The 12,075-nt window shown below is 31.0% G+C and overlaps 1 protein-coding gene across 3 annotated transcripts; it reads right to left on the reverse strand.

The window, feature by feature from the left end:
* Positions 1 to 1,575: 1,575 nt before the first annotated feature.
* LOC137823944 (probable protein phosphatase 2C 60) lies at positions 1,576 to 9,595 on the reverse strand. Of its 3 annotated transcripts, none has more exons than XM_068629308.1 (11): positions 9,372 to 9,595; positions 8,841 to 8,963; positions 8,106 to 8,169; positions 7,081 to 7,189; positions 6,227 to 6,380; positions 4,815 to 4,940; positions 3,495 to 3,618; positions 3,266 to 3,342; positions 2,566 to 2,618; positions 2,370 to 2,424; positions 1,576 to 2,253 (listed from the first exon to the last, which is right to left on the reverse strand). In XM_068629308.1, exons 2-11 carry the CDS (start codon positions 8,955 to 8,957, stop codon positions 2,044 to 2,046), a joined length of 1,089 nt encoding a protein of 362 aa, XP_068485409.1. In that variant the 5' UTR covers positions 8,958 to 8,963; positions 9,372 to 9,595; the 3' UTR covers positions 1,576 to 2,043. The 3 variants fall into 3 exon arrangements, with proteins under 3 accessions (XP_068485409.1, XP_068485411.1, XP_068485410.1); XM_068629310.1 differs by having other exon boundaries at positions 9,376 to 9,557; XM_068629309.1 differs by having other exon boundaries at positions 9,368 to 9,557.
* Positions 9,596 to 12,075: the final 2,480 nt, after the last annotated feature.

Raw genomic sequence — 12,075 nt, forward strand, 5'->3', positions numbered from 1 at the left:
TTGAAACAAAATCATTGGTTGAGTGACTCAAATTTGATGGGATATGTAGTGGTTTGGTTGGTTGAATATGGTTTCCCTTCAAGTGGGAAGATATGATTATAAGAATATATGTTGGGACCAAGACATCTTTTGATTCCATTCCCCACTTTGTACAATTATAATTTTGTGATCTTGCATTTTTATAAATAATATATATAAGTAAATAAAATAAAAAAATAAAAGTATTTAAGGTAAAAAAAAATTATTGAATATAGTTCATAAAAATAGATTTCATTACATATATTTCTCGTATGATCTATGATTCAAAATTTCATAATTCCAAAAAATAGAGACAAAACAGATTCAATAAGAATGAAGTATTTGAAAGAATTGAATATGTTCACACCACTAAATAAATCAATTTATTTTAAGCTATGTTTAAAATTCATATGTTTTTTAGAATTTATTTTATGCTATAAATTTAAAAAATATTTTATTCTATTTAAGAGTAAGAGAGTTCTGAATTACTATTGAGAGTTCTGAACTAGAAAAACATGCCTTTTGCAACACAAGTTGTTTAACCAAAGCTAATTAATTTTTTTAATTCACGCATTCATTTGTTGCAATTTTTTTTAAAAAAAAAATAATTGTAACTCATCAATGAACAAAACCCTTCAATTAATTTTAGTATAAGAGAAAGCCAACATAAAAAGTTAATTTTCTTGTAAAAATATATTTCATTTTATATATTGTTGTCACAGTTAAAAATCATTGATTTTCTAATTAAGTGAATAGAGGAAATTGACAATGTGTAAAATTATTTCGTCATGGTTTTCAGTTTTCATTATGTTAAAATTACTAACATTTTTAACTCTTAATAGAGAAAAATGGAAGTCCTTTTATTGTTTTTCCTTTGTCATGAACTGCTCAATTACTTTTAATCTTATTTACTTTACCAATAAGTTTTTCCTGATTTATATGTGATGATAGGTTGCATCCCTTAGAAACCTAACCCATTTTTATTTCAAATAAAAAAAAACGATAGTAAGTAAAATGCATGTTATTGGATTTTTTAAAAAAAATATAAGTATTTTTTATACGAAATTATATCACTATTAAGAATATATTTAATGCAAAAATAAATTCATAACAATTTTACAATGATTGATCACAAATACAATTGTAAATATATTTGTGTTTAAAAGCATAATCTTATATATTTCTATTCTACAAATTAAAGTACATAATTTAAAGTATAATACTTTCGTTTTCTCCATTCTATTAAATTAGAGGTTAACAATATTTTCTCTTTAATATCTTTTAACATGACTGGCCAAAAACGTAATATCAAAACATTCCATTTTCGTTATTTATATATACTTGAACTTATTAACTATTCTTCTCATTTAGTTATACTTAATAGGAGTTAATTTGAACAATTAAAAAGAAGGTAAAATGAAAAAAGAGTGGCATGATACATAAAGAAAACGTCAGTGCATAAAAAGTAGAATCCATAGAGTATTTCACTAAAAAAACTAAAATATAAATTAATAGAACCCGAAGTAGTTTTCAATTTTGAGGAATAGAACCCAAAAAGAAAATCAACGACCATTTATAATTTCCAAAAAGAGAAATTGAACAGTGAAAACAATTATGTCAAGAGCAACACTGGCAGATGAACCCACAAAGGGTGGAAACAAAAAATCATGGCACAAAATCCTTAAGGAACTGCTACTGATAATGGATCATGAAATAACTTCAGAATCCAGACACGTTCTTTCTACGCATTCTTCCGGTCCACACTGATTGGCTTTGGTAAGTTTGCAAAAGGTGTGTGCTGTTTGAAACTTGTTTCTTTTCCATTCATATTCTAGAAACCCACACTTATGTACAAAACCAATATTAGCCCCATGGATTAGTTTGTCACAAATTTACAATCCCCTAGTGAGAATTAACATCCTGAAATTTGGATATAAAATGGTACCCAAGAACCTCTGCTTACCAATTGCCTCAACATGCACACACTAAGATACTGATGACTATCAAGTCATGTTCGAAATTATCTCACTTTGGTTCTACTTTTTTCTCTGAACTTCTATCGGTTTCAGGTGGTTGAGAAGACGATTGGGGCTGGTTCGTGACAGAAACATTAGGGCTGGAAGGTTTTTTGAACTGAATCAAGATCATGGTCATGTTATCACACCCCTCGCCACCAGCTGTTGGTGCCAAGCACCTATCAAATACTTTCTCACAAACCGCAGAAAGTTTGTCCTCCTGCATATTCATGATTTTTTATAAATGATACCACCAGTTTTGCAATTACAACAATGTGACTTCCGTATTCAAATGATTTTCTATCAGTAAATAAAAGGTAGCCATAAAAAGCTTACTGTCTTTAACTGTTGATGTATAAAGTCCACAAGCTGTTGGCTTGACATGCAATCCCTGCACAGAGGTTATATAAAAGTGGATTATTTGTGGTGAATTACAAAATAAATAAATAAATAAAGGATTTTTTGCCATCTATATAAATTTGGTGATAGCAATGGTGTTTATAGAGGAAATTTAAGTAGCAAAGTAACCTACCATATTCCATCACAAGCTACCACAAGGAATTCATCATCATCACAAAGTTCAACCTGTTACATAGAGTTTACGCATAAAATTGAATTGGAGCACAAAAATAGAAAACTACACTAGAAAAGAACATTTCACTTTAACCCGTTGTTTGTTGGGGGTGTAAAATGAAGTAGAAAGAAATAGTAAGGAGATAAGATAGAAATACTAAATTTCTATCTTTTGTTCAAGAGAAGTATGGACCCACCAGAACACATTTTTCTTTCAAATTGAAATGAAATGGGAGGAAAATAATCTCTCTTTTTCATTTTTTGATTTAATTTTTAAATTTATTTTATACTATAAAAATAATAAGCAATATTTATGTTAAGAAAGTAATGTATTAAAAATTAATTTTTAATTAGTGTAAAAATATTTTTAAATTATTTATTTATTCTTTCCACTATATTTTCTACTCATACAAACAAACAGAGACTCATACTCGATCGTATTTCTTTCCATCCAATCAATATTTTTCTACTCTTTCTATTTTCATGTTTCTTTCCTCTCTATTTCAATAAGCTTTTCTATTCGAGTGATAAGGAATTCATGTTATATTTCTTCCAAGATATTTTGTATAAGTTCACAAAAAACAAAGGTCCAAAAAAAGAGGCAATCCATAAATATTAACTTAGTTATAAAATAAAATAATGCATAGCGCAATACATACTGAAGTTACGTCCGGATCAGCAGTCACGATCTGCTTTTCGGCAGGCAAATACTTATTCTGCTTGAACTCCATATCTCCTGGAATAGAAAGAAATTTATGTTACAAACACTATGTACTGGTGAAGAAAATAAAAAATATCATGGCAGCAACTATAAAACATTCAGGAAACAATAAACCCTCACATTTTGCCTAACATTAAAAATTTAGAACAAAAAATATTTTCTACTACCAATTGCTCTAGCCAAGTTTAAACTTCCATTGACCCGTCCAACTTGGATGAAACCACCAGCTTTTAGAATCCTGTCTTTCTCAGCCTCAAGGTCAGGCTTGTGATCCTTAGATAAATTGTGCGCCTGCAAATAAAAATTCAGTACATAACTTTGAGTATGAATATAGTCAAACAATGGTTGTCCCATGCACTGAAAGTATAGACACTAATTCACTAAATCTAAGTAAATTCATAATTTTGGAAAATAAGTCAAACATTTAGTGTGTTGACAGGTACAGGAGAAATAAAGACTTTGGACAAAGAAAAGAAACTCCATCCTAAAGTTGGGGGAAATGTTTTTTGCATTTGATCATTTGTTTTCCATTCTTTAAAAATTAAATCAATTTTTATAGCATAAAAAGATAAAAGAAAATTCTAATATGATGTTAAGAAAAATTTAATGTGAGATCATGTATGACCCGTGAAAAGAGATGATAACGAGACAAGAATATGATTTATTAATATAATATACTCGTATTAACAATTTGTTTATTTAGTTCAATAAAAATATATTTTATGCTACATATATTTCAAATTAAAAAATAAATATCATGTTAACAACTTATTCATTTGTTTGATAAAGTTTTGCTATAAATCAGAGCTGTTAAATATGGTGGCCACATGGCAGAATGGCGTGGCCAATTGTTTGCCAACCACCACCCATCATAGGCAATTTGTGAAGGCCCCTAACGGTAGCGCCATAGGCCGCAATGGCATGTTTTAGGGAGAATTTTTGCCTCCTGTCATATTACACCATCTGCCATTGATAACACTGCTAGAAATATACAATTGCTAAAAAAAACTCACACTTCAAAGAAAATATAAGACATGGGACCAGGTTGAGAAAACTGACTCATAACCCAAGCCCACACTCAAAATACACTGGGTGTAATTTTATAACACCCACCAAAATCAACCTTGGGCCCAGCCTGGTTAGTGCGATGGGACTGGTCATACACTCCTTAGTCCAAACAAAAAGAGAGAATTTTCTTCCTTTTTTTCTTCTAACTATCCAAACAACATTTTCCTGTTCTATTTCTTTTTTATTACCAGTCTTCCTATTTATTTCCTCACTCTATTTCACTTCAAATGTAAACACACACACCTTTTATGTTAAAAAATTAATTGTGCATCAAAATGTTGGTACCGAAATATCCATCTCAGAATACAAAAATTGTAGCCAGAATTAGCACCCTTTATTATCATATATCTACACCCATTGCATGCCTGCTAAAACTAGAGAAGAGAAGATAAAAAACTGCAAAGAGAAGGTGAGAATACCTGGCCTTTCCTTGACAAGACGCATCTAGAATCTCCAGCATTACTAACAATAAGTTTGCTTCCTCGGATAACAGCTACACAAGCAGTGCTTCCACAGTTTGGTCCAGTAAAATCAGAATGGGGTCCCTAATTTACAGCATAACATTCTCAATTTAGAATAAAACTTTCTACAGTAGGACTCAAAACTTGTATGCCTGCATCAGACCTTACAACTTGTTTTTTTTATTGACAAACAACAACTGAATTTTTTTTATGGACAAAACAGAATTTATTACGTGAAATTATACTCACTTCTGCCAAGGTCTTCTCAATTGATATTCACAACCCCTTAGTTTTTAAACATACACCTAAATGTCTTGTTTGTTTAATCAAGTGTGACACACACTCCCTTATTTTTGTTTAACCAAGTGACACCCCTTACAAAATAACAGAAGATACTCCATCAACAGGAGGCTTCCACAACTCTACACCCCAATGATTGACTATTCTTAAGAATGCAAAAGCAGTTGTTGGTTGAAGAGAGAGACAAAGCTATCCAGTGTGCCACCAACTTCTCAATAATTTTGCTATGTATTACTAGTAAAAAGCTCGCTCTTTCTTCATGTTTCTCTCATTTTCTTTTCACTGTTTCCTGATATTTTTGGGAGAAAAAGTGATATTTGGAAAACATAAATGAAGAGAACCAAAGTTTAAAGGGTTAACCTTTGATGCCTATCTCAGGTTAGGGTCTTTTAAAAATAAAATATGGGTGTCATTTAAGAAAAGGTGAGTGCAATTTTCCCAGGTTATTAGGAAAGAAAGGAAAGATACGAAGCTATAGGATAAGATATCCTCAAAAACTAAACCTTATAATGTGTAGCTGTAACCACGAAATCAGAAAGAACCTCTATCACTGTCAAATTGAGACATACATCATGATATCTTACAAGAATTGACTTTTAATGCTTATGTTGATTTGTACAAAAGTTTATCACTCTCTCATAGTGAACAAGCACTGTAAGTATGAGGTAGACAAAAATACAGAACACATGAAACAAAGCTGAAATAATGAAATTCTAACATACACAAGGAAAGTATCACCATAAGGTGTAAGTGGTAATTCATAACTGACAAATGCTGTTTAGTTTATAAGCAGTTTAAGCAAAGAAAGTTGAGCAAATAACTCATCAACTCCAATATATATACTAACCCTTACAAAAGTATGTTAAATGGATTTCTTTTTTTATATTAGATTTGCATTTAAATAAATAATCAAAAAGCAAAAATGCTAAGCTTTATTTTTAAAAACTTCCAATATATTCACTACAACCTTCAATTTCATACAATGAAACCTTGACAAAGTGTATTTAGAACAATGGAATAAGTTAGAAAAGCAAGCAACGATGATGCAAGAAATTTATCTTAATTGTTACCTCCTCAAATGCCCAATCGTCGACGCCGTCATTGGCTTCATTGCTCCTGGGAGACCAAATAAAGCCCTCTAGCATACCAGATAACTTTTCTATTTTATCCCCCAAGACTGCTAATTCTCTCCACCCTCTTTGTCCACGCATCATCTCATCCATTCTGCCAATACGAAGGAAAATATTAAAAAAACGTGACATAATTTTGATAGAAGCAGTTCCATCTAAATGCCATATCTCCATTTCCATTTATGGGCATGAAACTTATGGATCTATAACCAAATATGCAAGTGATTTTAATCATGCAGGAAATGAAATATAACTAAAAACAAACACTAATTCTGAAAATGACTTCCAGATCAGACAGTGACATTCCTAATCTTTTTGTTGGAGATTTCACGGTGACTTGACATATCACCAAATTATAGTATATAAGTAAAGTAGATGTAAACTTCATCTTACAAACAGGTTTTGTGAGGTTGTATTAGGTTTAAAGTCTACTTTCTAAGACTATTAACAAGCAAAAAGGACACAAAGAAAATGAAGACATGTTTTAAAACATCAAAAACACATAGGAAAAGAAGAAAAAGATAGGAGAAAAAAAAACTATTTTAAAATTATTTAGTGTCGGTAACTTAGTTCGCAGGTATATTTTTTTCTTATGCCAGATCTCCCTTGGGGCATATACAGTAGACAGATGGGGTAAATCATTTATTGGAAAAGTAGACCACATACCACAGGGTTGAACCTAAGCCAACTCAGCTTTTACATGCAAAGAACATCTACCTGCTGTCCCATCCCCTGACTCTTACTGGCATTCAATAAGATTAATGAAATCTCTAAAGAAAAACGAACATGAATACCTGAGAAAAGATTTTTGTAAAGATGTGCTTATATCTCCAGCTTGGTAAGGTTCACTCTTCAGCACCTGCTGGTGTAGATACTTGGCACAGAATTTAGAAACTGCTTTGCCTGCAATTCCGTCAGAGCATATTGAGGATTATAAAACTAGATGTAGACAATAAGTTATAAATGTCAGCACCGCTAGGCCATTACCTTCATTTGAAATAATTTAAGATTTACAAAATTCTCAAAGTCCCCAAGTGAGCTATGATTAATATTACTTGAATCTGAATGGCTAATATTCTAATATAGATGAAGTGCACACACAACATAAAAGGATATTCCCCCCTCCCCTTTTTCTCCTTTAACATAGGCTGCCGAACAAAGTTTCAAATAAATAAATAAACAAAAATATGAGGGCAATAGATGTGAAGTAGATTGGGAAGGCATTCCCGTCCAAACTCAAATCTGATATCACTTGAATTAGATATAGTATGCCAAAATGTTTAAGCTTAAGGGTTTTGTTTTGTTTGTCAATAATGAAAATTGTGAACCACATATTACATAATGGAAGCAAGGCTGCAACAAGCCAAGTATTAAAAAAGGGAAAAAGAAAACTTATGCAGCATTTTATGTCCAATGACAAGTTCGAAAGAATTGTAATTCCTATAATGTTGTTAATCACATTTCTGGTCAAGAGAGTAGACAGGGCCAAAAAAGAAAATGAAATCCCAATCAATGACCCAAAAAATGAAAACACTAAGTTAGCCGGTAAAACCCACCCATGCTAAGGTGAGTTCTGAAGGGAATTTCAAAATAAAAATCTTCAAGCCATATCAAAGATTAGAAATGTGAAACCACTTCTTAAGTAATGAAATTCATTTTCTTATAAATGTTTTACAGGGACATTTCCAATGGTGAGATACAGATCAAAATTAATTTAAATTTAAAAGAATCAGTAGGAAACCATTTCCTCCTTGCTTAAGAAAATGAGTATGGACACATTGGTTAAATATAATTGAAAACATAAAGAGCTGATACCGACCTCCATGACCATCATAAACGCCAAAGTAAGATGTAGTCTGGTCCAAATATGGGATAGCTGCATGCTGGCAAGCAATGTAAAAGAATTAAAACTTGTATACACCATGGAATGGGTTGTAATACAATAATGAACTACTGAAGACTGTAGTACAAAAGCATCAAGGTACACCAAGCATCTACGTCATATATATGCAATTCACATCCAAAGAGAAGCAATTTCTCATGACTAAAAAACTACACCAGAGGAGGGAAATTTATGCCTCTGAAAATTTGAAAAACTGATTTACATTTGAACAATCACATCAATAGGTAACGGAAATAACTTTAATTGAAGTGCCACAAATAAGTGAAGTTTTGTTCTCTTCACTATAGCAGATTAACAATGAAACTTCGTAATCTATATCTATATAAGCTACATTTAACATAAGAAACTGCTCCTTTTACAGCTCTCTCGATCAATTGCGCAAATATCAAAATTAACTTGTCAGTCGCCACTCGACTCACTATCACGTCAACATGTATGCCGTCAATCTAGCTTAGGATATTCGTTACACTTTCTTGTCAAAATAGCACTGGCAATGAACTCAAACTACTCTTTTAATATAACTTCCCTCGAATGCAACCAAAGCATCAAATGTCCAATTGCATAAAAAAACAGTGAATGGCAACATAAAAAAAACCAAGCAAAAGCAAATGTAACTAGACGCAGAAAAAGAAGAAGGAGGTAATCACTTACAGCATCTTCCATGGAAGCACGCCAACCCTGCATGGAAGACAAACCAAAACGCAGCTTGTCGTTCTCGCCATCTTCAGAGGCCTTATCTGTTTTGGGAGCGCTGAGATATATCCCCATCTCAAACTAAAATAACACACACAAAAACAGCATTGAATCACAAAGAATAAAAACACTACAACTACGCATCATCACATCACATCACAGAAAGGCACAATTCAATTCCGAACAACGCATTCCGAAAATCCAATCTAACCATATCCGTCCGCTAGCATGCGATGCAACATGCAAAAATGAGAAAAAGCCAAGCAATGTAATTGCAGAGCAGCAGATGCATCGAATCGAAATACATCGGAATAAACTTGAAACCAATGAATGAATGCACAGTCGAACAAATGTGAATCAATCAAAGAATTGAAATCGTGATAATTAACAACCATAATCGCAATCGGCAGCGACGGAAAGAAGCGCGGAAAATGAAACAGCGAAACAGAAAATTGACAGAGAATAAGGGTTTGTCGGAACAGTACTCACTCACTCGTGTCCGCAAAGTGGAATCGGAAAAGAAGAGAGAGCGCGTGTGTACGTGCGAATAGGAAGAGAGAGAGAGAGAGAAAGTATTTGTGTGGAAGAAAAGGAAGAAGAAGCAGAAAGCATTCTTTTTTCCGATGCCTCTGATATAGGAAGCGCTGTTTTGGGTTAAACCAACGGCTGCCACGCGCCTTTCGTGTCACTACCTCTTTCGTTTTTAAATTATTGTTTTTATTAATTTCTTTATTTTTTTTATCATATTTTCCGGCATGTTTTCTATTGCTCTTTGTCCTCATCCCTACCAAGGAAACTTCTTTTTTCAATCAATAATGTAACTTCACTACCCTAACACATAAATTAATTGCTACTATTTTTGTAATCTATGTAACTTTCAAATGTGCCCTTGCTTTATTTACCATAAAAGATAAGCATAGTGCACAATTATGAGGATGGGAATCAATAAACTAATCAAACATATACTTTTCCTCATCCCATGGCCGGTTTCAAAAAATTATTACAACTTGGGTTATGAATTTATTTATTTATTTTGTGTTTGGAATTTTCAACACAGTCAATTTTAAATAGTTTTATATCAGGTTAAGAGGTAGACTTTAAACCTAATTTAATCTCATAAAATTGACTAAATTGACTTATAAGGTCAAATTTGTACTTATTCATAAAGAATGAAATATCTTAATCTTTAATCGAGGTAGGATCCCGACCTATGAAGCTCGGACACTCTTTTAAATGACGTGTCGGTGTCCGATCTGATACTCGTATCAGACACCGACACTCGTATGACACTTGTAGAACATAACACGTATCTGTGAAATATCCAAATCAAAAAGTATTTGTTAGATTTCTGACAATTCTAGTACAGTTCTAACACAATTTTAAAAAGAAAAAATACATTAATTTTCCAAAATTCAAATTTTATTGTATAAATTATTATTGTGATTATAAGAACAAGAAACAACTCTGTGTGAACCAGTCATGAAAAATATATTTCTGCTCCAAAAAATAATCTGGAACATATTTGTGCACATAAATCTTTATTGTCAATTTATATAATTCATAATTATATAATATATAGATCCGTGTATCCGTGTCCTACATTTTAGAGATTTTACGTATCTCCGTATCCGTGTCCGTATCGTATTAGTGTCTGTGTCGGTGTCTATACTACATATATCCCGACAAATTATTTTTATGTATTATATTATAATTTTACATATTTTACTAAAAAAACAATTAAGAATGGTGAACAGATCTAACTTATTGGCTTCTTCTATGCTGCTTGTGAAGTTGCTACTTTTAAGGATAAAGTTGTTTTTTTTTTTAGGGATAATCATGTGATTAGCACCTAGTTTAGGGTATTTTATTATAAAATATTATAGGCTCATCATTCCTTTTTCTTCTTAAACGTTCCATCCCACGTGACAATGTTCTTAAACTCCCTTCCCTTTCAAAACCACTCCAACCTTGTGCTATTCACAGTCCATTTTGGTTGACACTCCATATTTTTTAAAATATTAAAAATACTTCTTATTTTATTTATAATTTTTTATTTCAGAAAAAAATTCAAATTATAAAATTCAAAAGATATTTTTGGATTCAGATTGAATCATTCTAATTTTTAATGTATTTTTAAAAATATTTTCTATCTAAAAATACCTTCCAAATTTTACAATTTAAAATGTATTTTTTTAGAATAAAATAGTCTTTTCCTTAATTTGTGGGGGTGTCAGGAGAATTTATAGAGGTGCAGGAAGAAATAGCCCAAATCTTTTATGAAAAACTCCTACGAACATGAGGTAATTCATTACAAGTACTACTGAAACATATGTTAGCTCATTCTGATTCACTTTATGGTAAACCAATAAATTTGTACACTAACTTTAAATAGATAGCTATATTATCAATTCTATAAAACTAAATAAAAAAATGTATTCATTTTATTCCTCATTCACAATAATCATAAAACTAAAAGCCAAAAAAAGTTTCAATTAAAATGTAAGAAAGTGAAATTAGAATATATCCAATTTTTTACTTTAATGATTTATAAGCAAGGTTAATTTTCAAAATAAAAATGATTTTAACATTGTTATACAAAATCCAATTTAACTTTGAGAGTGAGAAACCAAATATAATTAGCAAAAGTAATAAATATAAAACATAATTATTAAGTTGTGGTTTGAGTGATTAATTAATTGGCATGATTTTGAACTTACTTTTATTGTAATCTACAATTACTACTATTATAAGTTGTAATCACATAATGATAGTGTAATCATTTAAACAAAAGAGAATAACATGTATAAAATTTAAAAAAACCGAGATACATGTGTAATCATTTTAAAAGCTAAGGATTATCTTTGTAAAATATAGAAGATACTCATGTAACAGTCTTTATAGTTAAGGGTACATGTAAAATTAATTGTAAAAATAATGAAAATCAATATTATTAATTACTAACAATGAATTAAGGTATGATGGTTAAAGTAATTATTCTAAATACAGGTATATGTAATTACGACAAACCTAAGTGATGTTGATGTTATTAGCTCTAATTTATCATAATTTATTTTAAATTATGATCAAGAATAGAAATCAATCAACAAAGTATATATATGTATAAATCTATTATTTTTCCAATTTGATTACATTATGAAAATTAATGATTGAAGATAAGGATTTTCAATGATAT

Source organism: Phaseolus vulgaris, chromosome 8, assembly GCF_000499845.2.
Source record: "Phaseolus vulgaris cultivar G19833 chromosome 8, P. vulgaris v2.0, whole genome shotgun sequence".
NCBI lineage: Eukaryota > Viridiplantae > Streptophyta > Magnoliopsida > Fabales > Fabaceae > Phaseolus > Phaseolus vulgaris.